Source organism: Littorina saxatilis, linkage group LG13 (assembly GCF_037325665.1).
Source record: "Littorina saxatilis isolate snail1 linkage group LG13, US_GU_Lsax_2.0, whole genome shotgun sequence".
NCBI classification, from domain to species: Eukaryota; Metazoa; Mollusca; class Gastropoda; order Littorinimorpha; family Littorinidae; genus Littorina; species Littorina saxatilis.
In genome coordinates, this window is record NC_090257.1 from 19,941,318 (window position 1) to 19,968,291 (window position 26,974).

Below are 26,974 nucleotides of genomic sequence, written 5' to 3' on the forward strand. Positions count from 1 at the left end.
TTTGATGACGTCATATCCGGCTTTTCGTGAAAGTTGAGGCGGCACTGTCACGCCCTCATTTTTCAAACAAATTGGTTGAAATTTTGATCAAGTATTCTTCGACGAAGCCCGGGGTTCGGTATTGCATTTCAGCTTGGTGGCTTAAAAATTAATTAATGACTTTGGTCATTAAAAATCTGAAAATTGTAAAAAAAAATAAAAATTTATAAAACGATCCAAATTTACGTTTATCTTATTCTCCATCATTTGCTGATTCCAAAAACATATAAATATGTTATATTTGGATTAAAAACAAGCTCTGAAAATTAAATATATAAAAATTATTATCAAAATTAAATGTTCCAAATCAATTTAAAAACACTTTCATCTTATTCCTTGTCGGTTCCTGATTCCAAAAACATATAGATATGATATGTTTGGATTAAAAACACGCTCAGAAAGTTAAAACAAAGAGAGGTACAGAAAAGCGTGCTATCCTTCTTAGCGCAACAACTACTACCCCGCTCTTCTTGTCAATTTCACTGCCTTTGCCATGAGCGGTCGACTGACGATGCTACGAGTATACGGTCTTGCTGAAAAATGGCAGCTACTTGACTAAATATTGTATTTTCGCCTTACGCGACTTGTTTATATTTAGTCAAGTTTTGACTAAATATTTTAACATCGAGGGGGAATCGAAACGAGGGTCGTGGTGTATGTGCGTATGTGTGTGCGTGCGTGCGTGCGTGTGTGTGTGTGTGTGTGTAGAGCGATTCAGACTAAACTACTGGACCGATCTTTATGAAATTTGACATGAGAGTTCCTGGGTATGAAATCCCCGAACGTTTTTTTCAGTTTTTTTATAAATGTCTTTGATGACGTCATATCCGATTTTCGTGAAAGTTGAGGCGGCACTGTCACGCCCTCATTTTTCAACCAAATTGGTTGAAATTTTGGTCAAGTACTCTTCAACAAAGCCCGGGGTTCGGTATTGCATTTCAGCTTGGTGGCTTAAAAATTAATTAATGACTTTGGTCATTAAAAATCTGAAAATTGTAAAAAAAAATAAAAATTTATAAAACGATCCAAATTTACGTTTATCTTATTCTCCATCATTTGCTGATTCCAAAAACATATAAATATGTTATATTCGGATTAAAAACAAGCTCTGAAAATTAAATATATAAAAATTATTATCAAATTTTTTTTTCGAAATCAATTTAAAAACACTTTCATCTTATTCCTTGTCGGTTCCTGATTCCAAAAATATATAGATATGATATGTTTGGATTAAAAACACGCTCAGAAAGTTAAAACAAAGAGAGGTACAGAAAAGCGTGCTATCCTTCTCAGCGCAACGAATACCCCGCTCTTCTTGTCAATTCCACGTGTTCTGTGAGTTCGACAGCTACTTGACTAAATATTGTATTTTCGCCTTACGCGACTTGTTTTAATGTGTGATTGTGTGGACCCTGCTCTGCATTGTGTACTTTTTTGTTTTAATCGTGTGGATGATACAGAAAATATGTTTGCGCAAATTGAGAAACAGATCTCACTTTAGCCTTACAAGTACGTCATGTAATTTCGCTATTTTCAGCCACGTAAAAATACCATAATTCAAATGTAAACACATTATTATAACAAACACAAATCATTGTTTTACACCATTGACAAAATAGGTCCTGTGATTGTAATAGATCGTTCAGATACCCCGTCCAATTACCAAACTCTCCTTTATATGATTCGTGACATGTCACCGCATTCAAAAGTCTGTATAATAAAATCTGTCCGTTAGATTACTTTGTTTTTTCCGCACTTGTTTCAACACACTCTGGAACTATCACAGTTAAAGGCACAGTCAACCTCCCGTAAACCATCACAGACACTGTCAGGCTTTTACACACAGTACAAACACCCTTTCGTTTAAACACTCACCGCTTGAGAACATCTTAGGTGCCCTACGTAAAGAGCGAGCAATTTTCAAAGAATTTATTTTTGCGTTGCCAGCCGGATTGTCTGATCAGACAATCGGACGGCGCGTTTTGGCGCTAGACCTAACTTTTAAAATCTAAATAATAAATTGACAGCTTGTTACACAAACATTCTTAAATCATAAAAGAATTCTTTTTTCATCAAGACATGTCAGTACAACTCGAAGTTTTAAAAGTTTTAAAAAAAAAGATAGCCCGGAAGTGTGTCCCGCAAAACGTGGTTCTCGTAGCAGACGAATGTTCTGCATGTCGCCAGTTTCTTTGAACGGTCAACCTCCACCGCTCAGTTCGTGTGACTCGCAGCCGTTTGTTGCGTTTTAGATTCAGAGGTACACAATAACGTGCTATTGCAGAGACAGCGAGTCGCATTGAAATCACAAACTGACGACTAAATTGTGAAAAAAAGGAAAGTGGATCACACGGGTTCACGATGGATCAGGGGTTAGATAAACCACGAAAACAGGTGTGTGGTTTACGCGAACTAAATAGCCATTCAAACGAACTGTGTCATTCAATGCTATTAAATGCTATTGCAAGTGTGTTCAATAAGGTTAGAACTGCTTTTTTCATGAGAAGATTTAAATCGTTCTGTAAACCATTTGAGACGGACTGGGGCTTTAACATTTTGGCGACATTAATTTTTGTGGTCAATCGGTGTCCTACGTCTTTAAAATCCATTTTGGAAAGGGACATTTCTGCTGCACTAATCTTACGCCAGCATGCATGCCTTCCGTATTTTACTAGACATTGTGAAAAGGACATACACATGTGGACTATACATCTAAATTAAAGCTATAAATACGATTTTAGAGAGTATACGAAAACAACCCGGCGGAAATGTACACACACAAAATGCAAAACATTACAAAACACATGCGCATATTTATGACAAATTCTTCCGCCTGAAAGTGGATTTCAACAAGCGAACAATTCAACTTAATAGTTCGATGACGCATAGAAATTCATACAGCAACAGCAATGACGTCAGAGGTACCGTCAGTGGTGACGCAAGGATGGCAGTTGCAGAGCCTGGGGAGAAGGGAGAAGGGAAAAAACTGGTGATAACGGTGGCATAACTTCAATATTGTTTCAAAGTTAGTTGTAATGATGAATAATATTGATGACGATAGAGATGACCCCGTTGATTGTGATGATCGTTTTGATGGTTGGTTGTTGTGTTATCGCTCGTATGGCTTCGCGGGATAGATGTATAAGTTACAGCTCCGTCCATCCATGGTACAATGTATCTCGTGGTATTTTGTCGAGACTGGGTCAATGAATATGATGACAGCCTCGAGTGACGTCATTATATTCATTCACCCCACCAGGCTTCAGAATAAAAGATTCCACGCATTGCTTGACGATCTGAACACAGATGATCGAGGTCGCAGTTTGTAGGTTGAATTTATGAATAGGCACGACCAGAGATGGATCTGTATCTCTGGTACGACCTTCCAGATTATCAACAGCGGGTTCATGGTCGGAATCAAGGGGTCAAATTTGAGTGGCTCCCAATCAAAACGTCATCATTTCATACAAGATTTCCTTTTTACATTTAGTCAAGTTTTGACTAAATGTTTTAACGTAGAGGGGGGAATCGAGACGAGGGTCGTGGTGTATGTGTGTGTGTGTGTGTGTGTGTGTGTGTGTGTGTGTGTCTGTGTGTGTGTGTAGAGCGATTCAGACTAAACTACTGGACCGATCTTTATGAAATTTGACATGAGAGTTCCTGGGTATGAAATCCCCATACGTTTTTTTCATTTTTTTGATAAATGTCTTTGATGACGTCATATCCGGCTTTTCGTGAAAGTTGAGGCGGCACTGTCACGCCCTCATTTTTCAAACAAATTGGTTGAAATTTTGGTCAAGTAATCTTCGACGAAGCCCGGGGTTCGGTATTGCATTTCAGCTTGGTGGCTTAAAAATTAATTAATGACTTTGGTCATTAAAAATCTGAAAATTGTAAAAAAAAATAAAAATTTATAAAACGATCCAAATTTACGTTTATCTTATTCTCCATCATTTGCTGATTCCAAAAACATATAAATATGTTATATTCGGATTAAAAACAAGCTCTGAAAATTAAATATATAAAAATTATTATCAAAATTAAATTGTCCAAATCAATTTAAAAACACTTTCATCTTATTCCTTGTCGGTTCCTGATTCCAAAAACATATAGATATGATATGTTTGGATTAAAAACACGCTCAGAAAGTTAAAACAAAGAGAGGTACAGAAAAGCGTGCTATCCTTCTTAGCGCAACTACTACCCCGCTCTTCTTGTCAATTTCACTGCCTTTGCCATGAGCGGTGGACTGACGATGCTACGAGTATACGGTCTTGCTGAAAAATGGCAGCTACTTGACTAAATATTGTATTTTCGCCTTACGCGACTTGTTCTATATATATATAGGCAAATATTTAAAAACAGTCTCCTCAAAAGTTTTTGTGATGAATATGGAATAATGTTTATCAATTAAATACATACATATATATTTATATGAATGTAAAAATAGAACTTACACTCTAGATTCTCCTTAAATATGATAAGTCCCTGATTGATGACTAAATATAAGTCTTTGTCTTCGTCTTCCAGGTTCGGACATAATGACATCATTGCTTCCAAACAGTGCACGAACTTCGTCGCGTTCCTGTGAGGCGAAAGAAAAACAAGAAAGCGGAGGCGGGATTAACCATTCAGTCAAGCGAATGCACGCTGAAATACGTCCGCAATCCTTTCACCTTCCCACATACACACATACACACACAACAACAACAACATCAACACACAATTCCGCATACACACACACACACACACACACACACACACACACACACTCACTCACACACACGCACACACACACACACACACACACACATCATTCTGACCGCCAGAGAGAGAGAGAGAGAGAGAGAGAGAGAGAGAGAGAGAGAGAGAGAGAGAGAGAGAGAGAGAGAGAGAGAGAGAGAGAGAGAGAGAGAGAGAGAGAGAGCGCAAGAGTCAGAGAGAACGGATATTTGAGAAGAAAAATAATCAGTAAATGAACAGAAAAATGCTAATTTTATTAATAGAAAAACAAGAAAGGTAAGTTGTTGGAACGTTGTCATTGACACAAATATGTAGCTTTAAAAACTTTTTTGTTTTGTGCTAATTTTATGAGTCTTCTTCCAACAATAAAGAAAGTCACTATTTAACGGTTTTCTTCATTTTAAGCTCATTTATCTCTCAAACACAAGAACACTATATATTTTCGGATATAGGAGGAAATACAGAATACAATAATATGTCACCTTTGTGATTCAAATATCGACTTTTAAGAATTCGACAAAATTGGCCTAATTCGAGTGAACATTTCATTTACACATTTTTAAGGTACCAAGCTGAAATGCAATCCCACAGTCCGCACTTAGTAAAAGATCATATAACAAAAATTTCAAACAAATTGATGAAAAACTGCAGCCGTGAGTGTGCCGCCTCAACTTTTGCAAACGGTACGGTCAAATATGACTTACTTGACTGAATGTTAAAAAAAAAAAAGTGTTACATTGCTTCCGCATACATCACACAAAATAATGTAGGGTCAGAAGAATCAATTTTGCTTTCCACGCTTTTTTCGTACGAGTCAGGATATTTCTTCTCAATTATCCTCGTTCGCTCGAGTTCGACACCGCATATCTTGTTTAGGCATTTACATGGGTAAAGATAATTTCTTTACTTAGACACATGCCAACAATCTTTTATTAGCTTTCGGTTAGAACCTACACCCCAGGATTGTATAGCGCTGTTTGTGATAGCGCTATTTCGTTCAACCTTTTTACATTTAGTCAAGAATCGAGACGAGGGTCGTGGTGTGTGTGTGTGTGTGTGTGTGTGGTGTGTGTGTGTATGCATGTGTGTGGTGTGTGTGTATGTGTGTGTGTGTGTGTGTGTCTGCATGTGTGTGTAGAGCGATTCAGACCAAACTACTGGACTGATCTTTATGAAATTTTACATGAGAGTTCCTGGGAATGATATCCCCGGACGTTTTTTTTCTTTTTTTCGATAAATACCTTTGATGACGTCATATCCGGCTTTTTGTACAAGTTGAGGCGGCACTGTCACACCCTCATTTTTCAATCAAATTGATTGAAATTTTGGCCAAGCAATCTTCGACGAAGCCCGGACTTCGGTCTTGCATTTCAGTTTGGTGGCTTAAAAATTAATTAATGACTTTGGTCATTAAAAATCTGAAAATTGGAAAAAAAATAATTTTTTTATAAAACGATCCAAATTTACGTTCATCTTATTCTTCATCATTTTCTGATTCCAAAAACATATAAATATGTTATATTTGGATTAAAAACAAGCTCTGAAATTTAAAGGTACTGAACTTGTCAAATCCAGGTGCACGGAGCCCCTGGGGCTTTTAGTCATACCTCAGGCAGCTATCCGTTAGAAGAACTACCAAGTTTCATTGACTTGCACCCAAAGAGTCAAGAACTGCGATTTTTTTACGAATTAATTTCGTACTCGGACCCGGCTGGTCTTGACCTATTTTTGGATCTAAATTTAGATCAGGTAGATCACCACATCATGCACAAAAAGACACGTCACTAGCAAACTATATCAGACATCATCATGAGTTTGTGTAAAACAAAATGGAGGCCGGAATCACTCAGTTGAATCGAACTCCGACCAAACACCACGTAATAACTAGGTTAATTTATGCACTCGCGTAAACAAGAAACTGTCGAGCTTCACAGATGTCGTCGTTGGGTAGTTTTGGGTTTGTTTTACTACCATAGGAGGATTTTTGAACTGTAAATGCACTCAGCTGCAACAAAAACGCAAAACGAAGGCTGTGAGCTGCACTGTGCCTTTAAAAATATAAAAATTATGATCAAAATTAAATTTTCGAAATCAATTTAAAAACACTTTTATCTTATTCCGTGTCGGTTCCTGATTCCAAAAACATATAGATATGATATGTTTGGATTAAAAACACGCTCAGAAAGTTAAAACGAAGAGAGGTACAGAAAAGCGTGCTATCCTTCTCAGCGCAACTACTACCCCGCTCTTCTTGTCAATTTCACTGCCTTTGCCACGAGCGGTGGACTGACGATGCTACGAGTATACGGTCTTGCTGAAAAATTGCATTGCGTTCAGTTTCATTCTGTGAGTTCGACAGCTTGACTAAATATTGTATTTTCGCCTTACGCGACTTGTTTTTTTTATTGAGGTGCATTATTTCTTCGTTCAACCTTTATTACTGAGGTGCATTATTTGTTCGTTCATACTTTATTATTGAGATGCATTATTTGTTCGTTCAACCTTTATTTTTGGAGGTGCATTACTTGCTCGTTCAACCTTTATTACTGAGGTGCATTATTTGTTCGTTCAACCTTTTTTTATTGAGGTGCATTATTTGTTCGTTCAACCTTTATTATTGATGTGCATTACTTGCTTGTTCAACCTTTATTACTGAGGTGCATTACTTGTTCGTTCAACTTTTATTATTGAGGTGCATTATTTGTTCGTTCAACCTTTATTGTAATTCAATCCAGTTTGCGTTTTAACGAAACAGATTCTGTGATTGGTTAGAATGCCCCAACTCATTAAAAATTACCGGTGACTAATTGTCGATAGTCACTCGCTAAAAAATCCATTAACAACCTGCTGGCGAGGCGTATTGATACAGCCTCAACTAGTCTCGGTTAGCTTTGAGGGTCATTTTAAAAGTAGGAAATATGAAGGCCAACGAAATACCGAGACCATAAGGTATGCGAAGTGATGACGTCGAATACGTGACGTAAGTTGATGCATGAATTCTTCCGGACTACGTCAGTCAATTCCAAAGATCGCTTTTGTGATGAAAAGAATTTGTTTTAGAGTTTGCTGTCCAGAAACCCGTCAAAAAAGAAGGGAAAATGTGTGTGAAAGAAAACAAAACAGGAGCAGAGTGATACGATAGGAATACAGAGACATATTTCTTGGGGCTTGACCCTTGCAGGTAGGTGGACTGAAAGTAGTGTGTGAACAGAACAGAACCAATTCTGTCTGTTTACAACCGCATGAAAGGAGGAAAGAGATCGTCGTCAGATTGAATTACAATAACATTAACACGCTTCCATTTGAAACTTCTCGGTCTTCATCGGGGATTGACGCCCTCCCAAAGTCTAATTGAAGCCCTCCGTCGCTTCGCTCCGTCGGGCTTCAATTAGCTTTTGTCGGGCGTCAATCCCCGATGAAGACCTCAAAGTTTCAAATGGAAGCATGTTAATGTGTAATTATTGAGGTTCCTTATTTGTTCGTTCAACCTTTATTACTGAGGTGCATTATTTGTTAGTTCATACTTTATTACTGGGGTGCATTATTAGTTCATTCAACTTTTATTACTGAGGTGCATTATTTGTTCGTTCATTCTTTATTACTGAGGTGCATTACTTGTTCGTTCATACTTTATTATTGAGGTGCATTACTTGTTCGTTCATACTTTATTACTGAGGTGCATTATTTGTTAGTTCATACTTTATTACTGAGGTGCATTATTTGTTCGTTCAACTTTTATTACTGAGGTGCATTATGTGTTCGTTTAACCTTTATTGTAATTCAATCAAGTTTGCGTTTTAATGAAACAGATCCTGTGATTGGTCAGAATGCCCCAACTCATTAAAAATTACCGGTCATTAATTGTCGATAACCACTCGCTAAAAAATCCATTAACAACCTGCTGGCGAGGCGCATTGATACAGCCTCAACTAGTCTCGGTTAGCTTTGAGGGTCATTTCACAAGTAGGAAATATGAAGGCCAACGAAATACCGAGACCATAAGGTATGCGAAGTGATGACGTCGAATACGTGACGTAAGTTGATGCATGAATTCTTCCGGACTACGTCAGTCAATTCCAAAGATCGCTTTTGTGATGAAAAGAATTTGTTTTAGAGTTTGCTGTCCAGAAACCCGTCAAAAAAGAAGGGAAAATGTGTGTGAAAGAAAACAAAACAGGAGCAGAGTGATACGATAGGAATACAGAGACATATTTCTTGGGGCTTGACCCTTGCAGGTAGGTGGACTGAAAGTAGTGTGTGAACAGAACAGAACCAATTCTGTCTGTTTACAACCGCATGAAAGGAGGAAAGAGATCGTCGTCAGATTGAATTACAATAACATTAACACGCTTCCATTTGAAACTTCTCGGTCTTCATCGGGGATTGACGCCCTCCCAAAGTCTAATTGAAGCCCTCCGTCGCTTCGCTCCGTCGGGCTTCAATTAGCTTTTGTCGGGCGTCAATCCCCGATGAAGACCTCAAAGTTTCAAATGGAAGCATGTTAATGTGTAATTATTGAGGTTCCTTATTTGTTCGTTCAACCTTTATTACTGAGGTGCATTATTTGTTAGTTCATACTTTATTACTGGGGTGCATTATTAGTTCATTCAACTTTTATTACTGAGGTGCATTATTTGTTCGTTCATTCTTTATTACTGAGGTGCATTACTTGTTCGTTCATACTTTATTATTGAGGTGCATTACTTGTTCGTTCATACTTTATTACTGAGGTGCATTATTTGTTAGTTCATACTTTATTACTGAGGTGCATTATTTGTTCGTTCATACTTTATTATTGAGGTGCATTACTTGTTCGTTCATACTTTATTACTGAGGTGCATTATTTGTTAGTTCATACTTTATTACTGAGGTGCATTATTTGTTCGTTCAACTTTTATTACTGAGGTGCATTATGTGTTCGTTTAACCTTTATTGTAATTCAATCAAGTTTGCGTTTTAATGAAATAGATCCTGTGATTGGTCAGAATGCCCCAACTCATTAAAAATTACCGGTCATTAATTGTCGATAACCACTCGCTAAAAAATCCATTAACAACCTGCTGGCGAGGCGCATTGATACAGCCTCAACTAGTCTCGGTTAGCTTTGAGGGTCATTTCACAAGTAGGAAATATGAAGGCCAACGAAATACCGAGACCATAAGGTATGCGAAGTGATGACGTCGAATACGTGACGTAAGTTGATGCATGAATTCTTCCGGACTACGTCAGTCAATTCCAAAGATCGCTTTTGTGATGAAAAGAATTTGTTTTAGAGTTTGCTGTCCAGAAACCCGTCAAAAAAGAAGGGAAAATGTGTGTGAAAGAAAACAAAACAGGAGCAGAGTGATACGATAGGAATACAGAGACATATTTCTTGGGACTTGACCCTAGGTGGACTGAAAGTAGTGTGTGAACAGAACAGAACCAATTCTGTCTGTTTACCATCGCATGAAAGCAGGAAAGAGATCGTCGTCAGATTGAATTACAATAACATTAACATGCTTCCATTTGAAACTTCTCGGTCTTCATCGTGGATTGACGCCCTCCCAAAGTCTAATTGAAGCCCTCCGTCGCTTCGCTCCGTCGGGCTTCAATTACCTTTGGTCGGGCGTCAATCCCCGATGAAGACCTCGAAGTTTCAAATGGAAGCATGTTAATGTGTAATTATTGAGGTGCATTATGTGTTCGTTCAACCTTTATTACTGAGGTGCATTATTTGTTCGTTCATACTTTATTGACGAGGTGCATTATTTGTTCGTTCAACCTTTATTATTGAGGTGCATTATTTGTTCGTTCAACCTTTATTATTGAGGTGCATTATTTGTTCGTTCAACTTTAATTACTGAGGTGCATTATTTGTTCGTTCATACTTTATTACTGAGATGCATTTTTTTTCGTTCATACTCTTTGATTAATGTTCAATACGTGTTTGTTCATACTGTATCAGTGACTTCCATGATTTGTTCTTTCATACTGTAGTACTGAGGTACATTACTCAATGGTACTTACACGCATTCTGTGTACTTCATGTCTTCAGGGAGAGATTCGTAGAGTTGACCGTATTTCATACAATCGAATGCGGTTTCTCTACCGCAGACATTCCCGCTACAGTTGTTGTTGCCTGCAGCTGAGCGAAGAGAGAAAAGACGAACAAGTCGCATAAGGTGAAATGACTACATTTAGTCAATCTGTCGAACTCACAGAAACAGACCGCACTGCATTTTTTTTCTCACCAAGACAAAATAGCATCGTCAGTCCCCCGCACAATGAAAACGCAGTGAAATTGACAAGCCAGTATAGCGCAATAGCTTAGCAGGATAGCAAGCTTTTCTGTATCTCTATTTTTTTTAACTTTCTGAGCTTTGTTTTAATCCAAACATAACTTCTTCTTCTGCGTTCGTGGGCTGAAACTCCCACGTACACTCGTGTTTTTTGCACGAGTGGAATTTTACGTGTATGACCGTTTTTTACCCCGCCATTTAGGCAGCCATACGCCGGAGGAAGCATGCTGGATATTTTCGTGTTTCTATAACCCACCGAACTCTGACATGGATTACAGGATCTTTTCCGTGAGCACTTGGTCTTGTGCTTGCGTGTACACACGGGGGTGTTCGGACACCGAGGAGAGTCTGCACACAAAGTTGACTCTGAGAAATAAATCTCTCGCCGAACGTGGGGACGAACTCACGCTGACAGCGGCCAACTGGATACAAATCCAGCGCGCTACCGACTGAGCTACATCCCCGCCCGAAACATAACATATCTATATGTTTTTATAATCAGGAACTGACAAAGAAGCAGATGAAATTGTTTTTAAATCGATTTCTGAAATTTTAATTTTAATTAGAATTGTCTTAGTTAAAATTGTCTGAGCTTGTTTTGAATCCAAATATAACATATTTATATGTTTTAGGAATCAAGAAATAATAACAAATAAGATGAAATGGTTTTTTTTGATCGATTGCTAAAACTTGTATTTAAATTGCAATTTTCAGTATTTTAATGACCAAAGTCATTAATTAATCTTTAAGCCGCCACGCTGAAATGCAATATCAAAGTCCGGGCTTTGTCGAAGATTACTTAACCAAAATGTCAAGCTATTTGATCGAAAACCGAGGGTGAGACAGTGCCGCCTCAACTTTCACAAAAAGCCGGATATAACGTCATCGAAAAAGGAAAAAAATCCTGTCTGGGGATATCATACCCAGAATATCTCATGTGAAGTTTCATAAAAATTGGTTGAGTAGTTTCCTCGAAAACGCTCTACACATACACACACACACACGCAGACACATACACACACACACCACGATCCTCGTCTCGATTCCCCGTCTATGTTAAAACATTTAGTCATAACTTGACTAAATGTAAAAACAAAGAATAGAATTACACAGAAAAAAAGTAGAACACTATTACAACTACATGAGATTCTTTCTTTCTTTGGTGTTTAACGTCGTTTTCAACCACGAAGGTTATATCGCGACGAGGGAAAGGGGGGAGATGGGATAGGGGAAAGGGGGGAGATGGGATAGAACCACTTGTTAAGTGTTTCTTGTTCACAAAAGCACTAATCAAAAAATTGCTCCAGGGGCTTGCAACGTAGTACAATATATGACCTTACTGGGAGAATGCAAGTTTCCAGCACAAAGGACAAAACATTTCTTACATACTGCTTGACTAAAATCACAACTACATGAGATAGACACCCAGACAGACGGAAGGAGAGACATGGAGTCAGTAAGACCGATAGAAAGAGAGACATACTGACATAGCAGCATGAACAACACTCACCTGAAAGTGCAGATATCAGTGGTAGCAGAATCAACACACGGGGTAATATCTTCATCTTGAAATCTTGAAATCGTCCAAGTTATCTTGAACTTCCCAAGGAACATCAAAGTCTTCACACGCTAGACTTTCTGAAAACTTCAAAAATCTAACCCCTATTAAAGTACTTCAGAATACTAACGTCGACAGTGCTCTACCAGAAAACTTTTTATGATGAGATTCGACTCTTAAGATCACAGCCACCAAAAACTTAATTAGATAGCTGACAAAAGACGTAAATTGTATACGATCCAGAAAATCAACCTTATATTAGGGTATGGAAACGATAAAAGAAAATCTTCAGTGACTCTATTTACGACAATGTCTTTGGCAGCTGCTAGTACGTGTACAGATAAATGACTGTGATAGTTAACAACCTTAATTTAGTCTGTACAAATAAGGAAAGTAAATCTTCAGAAAATCGTCAGTGACTGAATATAAAGACCGACTTTTCGGTACTGCGGCAGTGCAAATAACTGAGATAGTTCCCGATAGTTCTAAAGAATAAAAACAATCGTTAAGACCTTCCTGAATTAAGCCCGAAGTTGACTTCGTGAAGATATCGCGAAGTCTTTTTACCTAACATTCAATGCTAAAGCTTCGTGCTGTCGACTTCGCCCGGTTAATGTCTGGCTTTACTGCGGGAGCATGAGGACAGGCTGTCATCATTCTGACAATGTTTTTGTCACTACGGTTTTACCACTTAAGTACAGGCTGTTTGTTTTGACAGTTTGTTTCCAATTACCGCAGTCGTTCAAGCATAGATTGTCACGGTTCTCGTGATAAACAGCTCGTAATTGTCCCACTTTCTGATCGATTGGTTTACCATTTAAAGGTACCATTTTTCTGCGGTACAAAGGAAACAAAATCCAATCAGTCCTGCATAGCCGAATAGGGTTAAGAGACATCAAAAACCGGCAACCAGCCAATCTTCTGGGGCGTGAGAGAGCTTTCGCTTTGCACTGCAACAAAATAACATTAATGTGTTGCGAACTTCGGCTTTCCATGTGGAAGGTAAGGGGTTCGAATCTTGGCTTCGTCTGGTGGGATAAAGGTGAAGATTTTTCCGATCTCCCAGGTCAACCTAAATGCAGACGTGCTAGCGCCTTATCCCCCTCCGTGTGTATATTAATTTACACGCAAGCACAAGACCAAGTACGCACGTAAAGGATCCTGTAGTCGATGTCAGAGCTTGGTGGGTAACAGAAACGCCAGAATAAGAGAGAACGCATCCCCCCCAATCACGGAGTACGACTTCCTAAATGGCAGGGTCTGAAAGCAGCCATTTCCAAAAACGCCGACTCGTAGAACAATTTTCGCGCGGTGACACTCCCACGTACACTCGTCTATTATAGATGAGTGTACGTGCACGTGGGTGTGTCAGCGCGTGAACGCAGAGGATCTAACATACTGACGCAACAGCCCCATTGACGTTGACAAAGCACGCTCTATTTTGCACGCTCACACTTCGCTCATTTATCATATAAAAACATGAGCATGCAAAAGTGACACACAGAGGCAAAACTTTTGTAACACATGTTATCTTACTGATCTGGCAATCACAGATGTTGAATACAGTTGAACATGCCTATAACGACCACCCAAAGGACCGGCCAAAAGTGGTCGCTATGGAAAAGATAAATTAATACACGTAGGAGAAAAACTCGTCTTGGATACTTCGGAGTTGTCTTTCTTGGAAGATGGCAGCTTTTTCGAGAGGTGGTCTCAATGGCAGGTTTGACTGTATAAGCATTTCATTTGCACGCTAATTTGCACTAGCAGTCAACATAAACCAAGCTGATTTTAGCTGGGTCATAAAGTGATGCATGGTTTTAAAGTAATGTCAAATTAGTCGTCACATTGTGAGAGCTGATCTGAAGATGTCCACAAGACTGTTCCTTGTCTTAGTCCACAATACCCTGCTAGACGATGCTTTGGGGTAGAAACAGAAGATTCAGGTGATTCTCCCGTTTGGAAGAATTGTCTTGTCATTGCTACGACCATCTTGGGGACATTCAAAGATAAGTGACAGCATCATATCTTTATTTAGCCCACAATACCCCGTTAGACGACGCCTTGGTGAAGAAAGAGAAGATTCAGGTGATTGTCCCTTTAGGAAGAATTGTCGTGTCATTGCTAAGACCATCTTGGGGAGAAAAAAAATTCTCAATGGTGTCTCTTGTTTCTCCACTGTAAAGGCCATTAGGTCAAGGTTCTTGTGAATGTTTTGTTTTGTACTGAAATGAACGTTTAAAAAAATAACCTTTCTTGTTTTTTGTGTGTAATTATCTCTTTAGAAAAAAATAGTATTGCAAGAAGAATATGCGCACAATCCTGCTGAAGTGAAAATGTCCACGCCACCAAACTAGTCATTGGCAACAGTCAGGTGAGTTTGTCTGCACGTACGTGAGCACGTTTTGTGTCTGTGTACTGTGCAAGCTGGAGGATTAAATCGTGTGTCTGTGTGTGTGTGTGTGTGTGTGTGTGTGTGTGTGTGTGTGTCTTTCTCCACTTAACAGCTTATTGCTGGGAAACTACTGGGCGCAGTTCGTTCAAAAGTTGATACACTAACTTGATAATAGGTCCGATTGATCGTATTAAAACTTCATAATGTTACCTGGGACCTAAATGCGAAATAAACCACAAAAACGACTTGGCGGTGGGAGGAATTCACACCGGCGGGGCAACACGCAGCCTGATAGAACAGCCAGCCAGCGTCATAAAAAGCATGGGTATCGCATGCGAGACGATTTGCCAGGCTTTGCGCGTTGTGTGTTTGAATAATTTGATTTTTTGTGTACCCCATTTTCTACCAAGCGTTGGTTGCTCGGTCGCGACTGCGGTGGTTTAGAGGTCGCGATTTTGTGTTTTGATTCTTTTCATATTAATTTGTATTTTTTTCTTATGTTTTCCTTTGTTTACATATGTTTCAGTCTTTTACCTTCACTTTACATTAAAGAATTTGGTAAAACTACCTGGGGCGTGATAAATGCAAGAATCCGCGAGCCAGGACAGTAAAAGAACTTCGTGGTCCACCAGTTCACCAGTTATGAAGAGGGTCAGCAGTATATTTTTCACTGTGATCAAATAAAAGAGAAAGGCCAGTCACCACGCACATCCTCGGCTCGCATGCAATGTAGTTATATAGCAAAGGGAATGCCTGTAATTCACACAGAGCAATCACTTGGTCTTAAACGTGCACAAGACAAAAACTTTCATACTGGGGGAGCGAGCCAGTCTGAAGAGTACTCGGGTCCAGCGCGAGCGTTTTTTATTCAAAACATGGAGCAAAAATAAATTGTTCAATAAAAGCAGTCACACAATCTAGCTGAACGGAAGACGCCAGTCAACAAGACAGCTCCTATCCCACAATTCCCCCACCAGACGACACTTTGGGGTAGAAATGGAAGGTCTGGTGACGGCCCTCAGGTAGGGTGTAGAAACCCGTGCCCGCTGCGTTCCAGGCCACAGACTCTCCACTGCTCCTCCGTACGTATGTAGACACGACATGCGGTTGTTGGTGCCCCACCACTTCCACGTAGTTCCTGTTGGGCACTGGGTAGTACAGCACCTACGCAGACACAAACATGGGTCTTAGTCAACCCAGAACCAAAGGTCTCGGTGGTCCCAGGCTGTTGAGCACTGGGTAATACAACACCTGCGCAGAAAGAAACACGGGAATAGGCTCAGTTAACCGAGACTGTTAGTGCCCTGCCTGCTCCACGTAGTTCCCGATGGACACTGGGTAGGACAGCACCTACACAGACAGAAACATGGGTCTGAGTAAACCCAGATTGTAGATGCTTCGCGTGGTTTATGTCGAGTGCTGCGTAGTACAGAGCCTTCACAGACAGAAACATGGGTCTGAGTAAACCCAGATTGTTGATGCTTCGCGTGGTTTATGTCGAGTACTGCGTAGTACAGAGCCTTCACAGACAGAAACATGGATCTCAGTAATCCCAGACTGTTTGTACCAAACTATAGGCCTACAAAGACAGAAACATGCGTCTCAGTGATCCAAAACAGTTGGTGCATGCTGCCACCACCACGTAGTTCCTATTGGGCACTGAGTAGTACAGCACATGCACAGACAGAAACATGGGTCTCAGTGATCCAAAACAGTTGGTGCCAGCTGCCACCACCACGTAGTTCCTATTGGGCACAGCATGAGTAGTACAGCGCCTGCACAGACAGAAACGTGAGTCTCAGTCAACCCAGACTGTTGGTGCACCCCCACCCCCGCCACGTAGGTTTTGTTGGGCACTGGGTAGTACAAAAACTACACAGACAGCATCATGGGTCTCAATGAATGCAGACTGTTGGTGCCCTGCCACCGCCACGTAGTTCTTGTTGGGCACTGAGTAGTACAACACCCACACGGGCAAAAACATTGGTTTCAGTAAACCCTGACTGTTGGTGCCCCACGTAGTTCCTGTTGGGCACTGAGTAGGACATCGCTTACACAGACAGAAACATGTGCCAATAACCAAGACTGCTGATGCTTCGCGTGGTTCCTGTTGGGCAGTGAGTAGTACATCGCCTGCACAGACAGGAACATTGGTTTCAGTGAACCCAGACTGTTGGTGCCCCACGTAGGGTCTGTTGGGCAGTGAGTAGTACATCGCCTGCACAGACAGGAACATTGGTTTCAGTGAACCCAGACTGTTGGTGCCCCGCGTAGTTCCTGTTGGGCACTGAGTAGTACATCGCCTACACAGACAGGAACATTGGTTTCAGTGAACCCAGACTGTTGGTGCCCCACGTAGTTCCTGTTGGGCACTGAGTAGTACATCGCCTACACAGACAGGAACATTGGTTTCAGTGAACCCAGACTGTTGGTGCCCCACGTAGGGTCTGTTGGGCACTGAGTAGTACATCGCCTACACAGACAGGAACATTGGTTTCAGTGAACCCAGACTGTTGGTGCCCCACGTAGTTCCTGTTGGGCACTGAGTAGTACATCGCCTACACAGACAGGAACATTGGTTTCGGTGAACCCAGACTGTTGGTGCCCCACGTAGTTCCTGTTGGGCACTGAGTAGTACATCGCCTACACAGACAGGAACATTGGTTTCAGTGAACACAGACTGTTGGTGCCCCACGTAGTTCCTGTTGGGCACTGAGTAGTACATCGCCTACACAGACAGGAACATTGGTTTCAGTGAACCCAGACTGTTGGTGCCCCACGTAGTTCCTGTTGGGCACTGAGTAGTACATCGCCTACACAGACAGGAACATTGGTTTCAGTGAACCCTGACTGTTGGTGCCCCACGTAGTTCCTGTTGGGCACGGGGTGGTACAGTACCACGCTGACATTTCTCTGAACATATCAAAGGCACAGCCCTTCCCGTGAAAAGGATACGACTCACCATCCCAAATGTTGCCAGGATTTTACATGGGATAAGACTGTACCTTCTTGTTCCACTTGGACACATACCAACAGTCAACTGTCTGGAATGTCGAGAGTGGGAATTTGTCTTTTTTTTCGGACACTACTGGCTTTCTGTCGTGTTATTTCATAAAAATACAAATCCATAATTAGGTCAGAAAGCGGACACGGATGCTGAATTTATGTTTCTGTCCAGGTTGACGGACGGTCTTGTCCAACGCAAAAGCCTTGCCAGATCTGCGAGCCGAACTGTTTTCGCGTAAAGTACTACGCCTTTAAATTACGTCATACTGGTCAGTGCCGTCACAACGATTACCTCATCTTCAGTCTTGACCAGCAGCTCGGTGCCGTCCGGAGAGATGTCTGCCCCCTGGGGGTCGTTGTGGTCAGTATGGATCCTCAAGATGGCCGTGTTCTCTAAGGGAATGGTCACCGGATAATTCGAACCCCACCCTGCCCTGGGCAGCTTGGCGAAGACCGCTCGGCCACCGTGCACCTTGGAGATGACGTAGAGGTCTCCGTCTGGGTCGAGCATCAGGGATTCTGCGTCGTCTTCGCCCCACCTGCAACATAAGGAGTGGATACTGCTTGAAGGGAGGAGGAGGAGGAGGAGGAGGAAGAGGATGAGAAGGAGAAGGAGGAGGAGGAGGAGGAGGAGTCGAGAAGACCACTGGAGTCTTTAATTGTTCTCTACCCATTGTTTTCATAACTTTAGTGTCCCATCGCAGGAATACTCGGGTGGGTCGCTGTCGGTTCCAGTGGAAAGCTAGCTGCAACAGAGTCGCTCTACTCAGGTGTGTGCTTTTTAAGTATAACCAACCACCTGTACATCTCGCAGAATGCACAGGGCCACGGGGTTGGACCTGGATACCGTCTCTGAGTTTGTACATAAGCATGACCGTCCCGGCCCGGGTTCGAACCCGTGACCCGCGGATCACACGTCCAATGCTCTACCAACTGCGCTACTGGACACATAAGACTGAGCTATCGGTCCCCATCTGGAAAATGACGAGTGGAAACTGTTTGAATGGAGGAGGAGGAGGAGGAGAACAAAGCGGAGATAACTCGCCAAGTATAGCGCTACACTCTGCGTCCCATGTTGAAAGTGAGGAATAGAGAACTGTGATGATGCTGATGATGATGATGCTGATAACGATGATGATGATGATGATGATGTATCATCATCATGATTCTCAGGGATATACGTATGGATTGTAAAGCTGTTTAAAATTACATTTATCTCATAATCATACGCCCCTATCATGATCATGATGATGATGATTCTCAGGGATATACGTATGGATTGTAAAGCTGTTGAAAATTACATTTATCTCATGATCATACGCCCCTAGCTTTGCTGTCAGCTCGGGCAAATCAACTTTAACATTGCTAGATTAAACCTACTCAGAAACTTTAAAATGTTATATGGTAGCGTTCTTCGATGACCAAACGGTTGAAGAGAGGTGTGGAGACGGATCTACGGATAGTTGACAAAACGAAGCTCGAAGGCAAACAATTCCGACCAACCAACAAATCAGCACACACACTCACACACACACTCAAAGCGATCAAACCAACCAACTAACCTAGAATTCACCATTGCAACTACTCACGTGAACTTGTACACGTTCAGAACAGGAAGTGATGCATCATGACTGATGACTTCCGGTTCCTTGACCTTGTAGATGATGTTCTTGGCTCCGTCACCTCCGTGGTCCCCGATGTCACCGATGTAGATGCAAGTTCCTTGGATGTCCTGTGCAGACAAAACAAGGCAGGCCACTTCAGTTAGCACCTAGATCATCCTCCCACACATTCCTTGTGTCGTGTGTCGAGCGTTCACAAACAAACATGAATAGTAGAGAACGTTCATAATCAGTTTACTTCTCTTGTAAACAAAGCAATGCAAATACAACGCAAGCATTGAGTAGACCATGCTTCTGTCCCATCTATATCTATATACGGCTTGTGTGCGTCTGTCTGTCTGTCTGTCTGTCTGTCTGTCTGTCTGTCTGTCTGTCTGTCTGTCAGTCTGTCACTTCGCGATGCACGGCCAAAGTTCTCGATGGATCTGCTTCAAATTTGGTGGGCATATTCAGGTACACCCCGGACACAATCTGGTCGATGAAAATTTTCAACACGTGCTCTCAGCGCGCAGCGCTGAACCGATTTTGGTTTTTATGGTTTTTCTGTACATCCATTCCCAGTAACTCTTCCTTATCTTCTCCAGTGTTTTGCGCGTTTATCTCCCTTCCTTCGTGTGGCGTCAATCGCGTACGCCGGGTACCCGGCTGTATTCGGCTCTACTTCTTCCCGGCGAAGCCGGGTATTCATCTAGTATATGTATATATATCCCATGACCTCCCTTCTTTGTCTCTGTTACTTCAGTATGGGTATATATGTTGTATTTTTATAGCTCAATAAATACATCATGGACTCAAAAAAATATATGATAGTGCAGATTCCGATTTGGGCGAAGAACTACTTTGCTCCCGACCTTTGACCTCGCGCCGAACAATGTGACACATTTGTATGAAGTTCCAAAATCGTATTGCACGGCTCAGAAAACCATATCAGTTGCACGCAAAAATGAATCTCAGAACTGATCTGATGTATGAGATGCAATAAGCAAACGTTTCTTTCATTATGAAAGCAATGCAGGTGGGAAAAAACGAACATTCAACTTACAAGATAACCAGATGCTAGCGAACCAAAACAAAAACACGAGTACCCTCCCCTTGCTTCGTTAGCAGACGACTTTTGAGAATCTGTCAGACCGTCCTTACCTGGCACGGTTGGGCTTCGCTATCATCAGCTGTTTCACGTGTTTTGCGAGCAAGTCTACTCTTTTGCCTGGCTCTGCAGTAAGTCCACATTGGCGATGAAGGTATCTAAGAACTTAACATGTGTGTATTTTTCCGTAATCCAGTCATATTCTTTCAAAATGCAATCAAGCGGCGGTGACAGACTTGGGTCCTGTTTTCCTCGCACCCATACCAGTTTAGGTTCATGCAAACACACTCGCAAAACATGTAGATACATTTCAAATAGGGAGCAAATGGTTAAATCTACATATGTGTTCCCTAAAATTTGCTTCTCTGTGAATAAGACTAATTGTATAATAATGCGTTCGAAAAAAACAACGTGGAATCGATTCTGAATCGAGTCGAGTAAGCCAAATGGGGGCCAAACCGGTTTCCCCGTTCCGCCGACCTGAAACGCAAAAGAATTGTGCGCTTCAACTAAATGGATTTCTATACGACTTCATTACTTTCTTGCAACTTATGAACCTTTACTTAAAGCTTTTAAACGGTCTGAAAGTAGTGTTACCGCGTACTTATAGATGCACTCATTCGTTTTATTTTTTCAGCGACGGTCACTTAGTTTAAGGTTGCAAAAAGGCCAAGTCTCGCTGAAAACACTGTTTCACACTCCACAGATCGCAACAGTGCCGCTAGTAGTCTACACTTTGTGTTTGATGGTAGAATGGGATATACAGATTACAACACTCGTGGTTTTTTATATGGCTTGTATTTCAGTCAAGACCCAGCGGGAATATCAATCGAGAGCCACTCGCCAAAGGCTCGTGTCTCCCGATGATATTCATCCGCTGGGTCTTGACTGAAATACAAGCCATATAAAAAACCACGAGTGTTGTAACCTATATGTGTGCCGTGTGCCAGAGAGAGAGGGTGATGGGCGAAAACACGTGACCCGTCTCATACGCATGCTCCATTCATATAATTATTGTCTCCGTACATTTAGTCTCGGTCAGACTATCTTTCAATGACGCCTTTCCACGAGTACTTTTCTCAAAAATCTGTAGCCACTGATTTCTTTTCCTTATCAGTTCCCACCTCTGTGGGTATACACACTCATCTCGTCACATTAAATACATTGATTCTAACATAGTGATAAAACAATAAAATACAACAACAGCAATTACTTTGCAGCAAAATTACACCCACGAACATGATTGCCATTTGAAAATCATAGGAACATATTATACAAAAACCACGTACAACAATAAATCAAACAAACAAACCAAAAATAAGTATTTATAACACATTTTCAAAATCACAGCTGGATACAGACCGAATGTCACTAAAAGCAGGGGCGGATCCGGGGAGGGGGGGGGGGGGGGGGGTGGGGAATACGGGTTTACCAGCCTAAATTTTTTTTTTAAATAAAACCAAAATAAAGTAATCAATTTGAAAATTAAGAAAAAAATATTGGCTCAGATTGCAACAGATTGCTCCATTTTCCGTGTTTTTGTCAAACATTTTCGAGGGGGGGGGGGGGGGTATGCCCAGCCTTTGTCTTCTAAATGACGGTTTGGGAAGGTAGTTGGGTAATTTGTTGGCTCAGGTTGCACCAGATTGCTCCATTTTCCTTGTTTTTATCAACATTTTGCGGGAGGGCATATGCCCCCGGACCCCCCTAGCGTCGTCGAACTGTCCCTAAAAAAAATTTGGAACCTCAATAGATTCAAGAGTATTCACTCTTACACAACACATACAAACTGCAGATTTATTTCTGGAATTCGTCTATTGTCAAACCACAATCAGACGGGCGCAGTGGCCAAATAGATACGACAGCGGCCTCCTATGCGGAAGGTCGCGGGTTCGAATCCCGGCCGTGCCTTGTGGGTTAAGGGTGGAGAAATTTCCGATCTCCCAGGTCAACTTATGTGCAGACCTGCTAGTGCCTTATATTATTCCCCTTCGTGTGTACACGCAAGCACAAGACCAAATACGCGCGGAAAAGATCCTGTAATCCATGTCAGAGTTCGGTTGGTTATAGAAACACGAAAATACCCAGCATGTTTTCCCCAAAAGCGGCGTATGGCTGCCTGATTGGCGGGGTAAAAACGGCCATACACGTAAAGACCAATTCGTGCAAAAACATGAGTGAACGTGGGAGTTTCAGCCCATGAACGAAGAAGAAGAAGAAGAAGAAGAAGAAGAAGAAGAAGAAGAAGAAGAAGAAGAAGAAGAAGAAGAAGAAGAAAAAGAAGCATAACCAACTTGGCCGCATGTTCCGACACACAGATCCTCCCAGTCATAGTTTTGGGCGGACCGGATCTCCAGAGTCGCTCTGAGAGATCCTGTGACGGGATCCAGAGCGAAGATATGGGAGGAGTCCCCGTTGTCATTAAGCCCATACATAACGCCGCTGTGAACACGGCTGGCTGCCAAGCCCGAATTCTCGTTCACTTTGGATGAGCTCACTTTTCCTAGCACGTGGACGTCTTGGAACAAGACTGCACAGGAAGGAAGAAGAAACGAAAAACGAGAAGAAGAAAGAAAGAAAGATAGACATTAAAAAAGGAACTCTCATGTCAAATTTCATAAAGATCGGTCCAGTAGTTTAGTCTGAATCGCTCTACACACACACACACACACACACGCACGCACACACACACATACGCACATACACCACGACCCTCGTTTCGATTCCCCCTCGATGTTAAAATATTTAGTCAAAACTTGACTAAATATAAAAAGAAACAAAGAAAGACAGAACAAAAAGAAATACAGAAAGGAAGAAAGAAAGAAAGAAAAAAAGAAAGATAGATAGATAGACAGACAGACAGACAGACAGACAGACAGACAGACAGACAGACAGACAGACAGACAGATAGACAGACAGACAGACAGACAGACAGACAGACAGACAGACAGACAGTAAGAAAGAAAACAATACGCGAGGAACGAATAAAGAAACTGAGAAAGGGATTACAAACAAAGAAAGAATGATGGAAATTATACTAGAAAGGAAGTCAGAAAAAAAAGAAAAAACAGAGAAGAAAGAAAAACAAGTCCCGTGAAGCGATATAAAAACATTTAGTCAAGCTGTCGGCATCTTCTTCTTCTTCTTCTTCGTTCATGGGCTTAGACTCCCACGTTCACTCATGTTTTTAGCACGAGTGGATTTGTACGTGTATGACCGTTTTTACCCCGCCATTCAGGCAGCATACGCCGATTTCGGCATCAAAGTAACAGTTTAACACCAACGCGAACGCGGTATTTACTTAAACCTGTTTTCTGTATTTCTGAGCACATTTTTTTGTATAGTAAACATGACATTATAAGATGTTTGGTGGCTTGTTGACAGACCAGCTTTTTTGTTGGTCCAAGGGGACCATGATTATCGTCTTTTGTTTCATCTTTATTGACCAAGGCCGAAGGCCGCGGTTGATAAATATGAGACAAAAGGCGATATGCTCCACAACAAAATGCTGGTCTGACGACAAGCCACCAAACATCGTTTTTATCATCATTTTGGTTGTGCAACAAAATGCACAATAACCCACAGGGAGACGAATTTTTAGAATCCAACTCCGGGCCACAAAGCATCGTCACAGTAGCTCGAGATAACACGTCAACCTTGTATGTGACGTCAAACGTAGCTTTTTGACGCTTTTCTTCCAGTCTGAAAATGTACAGAGCTGCGATCATACCTGTGAGTTCAGTAAGTGTTGAACATATTTCTTTTCTTTTAAGTGTTTATGACTTTTCGTTGTGGATTTTGCGATTACAGAGATAAGTTGCAAATTGACCATGAGTCGCCGCGGTAATTATCAACATTGATTGGGTCTTTGAGAGTGAATGCTTACAATCGTTGTCCTCGGAAACACAAATCCAAAGCCGCGATGGTTCCACACATCAAACAATCAGCCTGATTGGCTTTTACTTTGACAATCCACATTTCACCTGAAAGCTCAAACCCATTCACCACCTCGATTTATTGCATGGGGAACATGAGATTTATTTCCCAGGTGTTTGTGAATGAAAACTCGTGAAAATGATGACAAATGTATATGTTTTTGAAATCAGGAGAAATTGGGGAATACGATGCAATTATTTTGGAATCTGTTGGTAAAAATTCGATTTTAATGAAAACTTTAATTAGCACACTAATTAACTAATTTTTACGCTGCGGAATTGAAATTCAATCCCATATTCCGGACTTTGTCAAAAATTGCTTGACCAAAATTTCACTCAATTTGATTGAAAATGAGAGCGTGACAGTGCGGCCTCAACTTTCACAAAAAAACGGATATGACGTCATCAAAGACATTTATCGAAAAAATGAGAAAAAAACATCCGGGGATATCATACCCAGGAACTTTCATGTGAAATTTCATGAAGATCGGTCCTGAAGTTTTCTCTGAATCGCTCTACACACACACACGCATACACATACACACATACACACATACACCACGACCCGCGTCTTTCCCCTGTCGGTATGTTAAAACATTTAGTCAAAACTTGACTAAATGTAAAAAGACGCGCAAGACGATATCAAAATAACAGTTTGTCAATATTGTGTGTGTGTGTGTGTGTGTGTGTGTGTGTGTGTGTGTGTGTGTGTGTGTGTGTGTGTGTGTGTGTGTGTGTGTACGTGTGTGTGTGCCTACCTGCAGCATTTGCAGTCGTCAGAAGTAGAACAAAGCCACAGACAATCATCTTTAGGGCTGTTTGTAATGACCACTACGCCCTGATTTCTCTGTAGTAAAATATTATGTTTCAGTTTGTTGCTTGTAAATTCTACTATTATCTACTTGTTGAAATAGAATGTAGGAAACCAAAACGCACACGAGTCTGTCGTCACATTTTCTTTACACCCCAATCACACACAGACGCCGCTTCTACTACGTTGTAAAATTGTCCGAGAGCGTGGCCAATCGTGGGCCAAACGTGGGAGGATCTGCATGAGCGTGGTTTGATCGGGGTGGGGTCGGGAAGCTGCACGCTCTCCCCACGCTTGCACAAAACAAGCGTAGCCGGGTCGCGGCCTACAAAAAGCCTGTACTGAGCCACGACCCGGCCACGCTTGTTTTGTGCAGTTTAAAATAAGCGTAGGGAGAGCGTGTAGCTTCCCGACCCAGCAGATCCCACCCCGACCATACCACGCTCAAGGAGATCCTCCCACGTTTGGCTCACGATTGGCCACGCTCTCGAACACTTTTCCAGCGTAGTAGAAGCGGCGTCTATGTGTCTGGGGACTTGAAGAAATGAAAAAATCTTAAACACCCCCGATTGATATAGACATCGCAACAAATCGTTCTAGAAACGTACAAGAAGCTTGATATGGTCACCACCAGCGTAGTGACATCGTCCTACAGTCTTCTAGGTCTGTGTAACAACGTAGTAGGGGAAGGGCCCCTAATATGGACCACTTTTTGTTTATTGCTGATAACTAGCTTGTTTTCATGCGAAGAAGTTCGTCGCGATATAACCTTCGTGGTTGAAAACGACGTTAAACACCAAATAAAGAAAGATGCGAAGAAGTTTCATTTTGTGGTTGGTAGTCCTTCTCTCTTAGTTTAACCGTTAGGCCTAATTAGAGTGAAATAGCTTTGATAGACCTTCAGCAAAAATTAAATACAGAAAAAATCACAAATGGTCCATATTTAATTTCCTTTGTTGGATCAATAAATGTTATGAGTTATGAGTTATGAGTTATATTAGGAGCCTGGGCGCCCAATATGGACCAGTGAAGCGGCCTTCATGAATCACTGTAAAAAGCCCCCTAAACTTCAAAATAACATGATACAACTTAGTGTGCAAGTCAGACTAATTCAAATATGCTTTAGAATTAGCTGTTTCGGGTTGATGAGAGCATTATTTGAAGCACACCAGGAAACTGAAGAAGCTTATCAAAAACAGAGTGAAAATAAGTGAAATTATCAACTTCCACAAAAAAAAGACTATTTGTTATATTTTTGGGAAATCTCGAGGGCTAGTTATAGGTTATTTTCAGCAAGGTTTTTAATGAATTAATTAAAATTGCCTTTAGTTTTTGTTTTCTTCGCTTTGTTGAAGGTGGTCCATATTAGGGGACTCACACATACTTTGAGGTTTTGCTATTATTGGCTCACGTAAGTGTAGCCTATGCGATGCTAACTTTTGTCTGTCTGTGCGTGCGTGCGTGCGTGTGTGTGTGTGTGTGATAGAAACTTTAACA

General features: G+C 41.3%; 1 protein-coding gene and 1 long non-coding RNA gene across 6 annotated transcripts; both read right to left on the bottom strand.

Moving 5' to 3' along the window:
* Nucleotides 1-879: 879 nt before the first annotated feature.
* Nucleotides 880-13,303, bottom strand: LOC138983814 (uncharacterized). 5 transcript variants are annotated; one of them, XR_011461265.1, is made up of 5 exons: nucleotides 13,134-13,303; nucleotides 12,574-12,701; nucleotides 10,792-10,909; nucleotides 4,497-4,624; nucleotides 880-2,999 (listed from the first exon to the last, which is right to left on the bottom strand). It is a non-coding gene; the product is annotated as an uncharacterized lncRNA (long non-coding RNA). The 5 variants fall into 5 exon arrangements; XR_011461266.1 differs by having other exon boundaries at nucleotides 12,574-12,708; XR_011461268.1 differs by having other exon boundaries at nucleotides 13,189-13,298.
* Nucleotides 13,304-15,848: 2,545 nt separating this feature from the next.
* LOC138983815 (uncharacterized) lies at nucleotides 15,849-25,552 on the bottom strand. The gene is made up of 5 exons (XM_070357142.1): nucleotides 25,425-25,552; nucleotides 23,026-23,261; nucleotides 19,612-19,754; nucleotides 18,315-18,561; nucleotides 15,849-16,180 (listed from the first exon to the last, which is right to left on the bottom strand). Exons 1-5 carry the CDS (start codon nucleotides 25,471-25,473, stop codon nucleotides 15,971-15,973), a joined length of 885 nt encoding a protein of 294 aa, XP_070213243.1. The 5' UTR covers nucleotides 25,474-25,552; the 3' UTR covers nucleotides 15,849-15,970.
* Nucleotides 25,553-26,974: the final 1,422 nt, after the last annotated feature.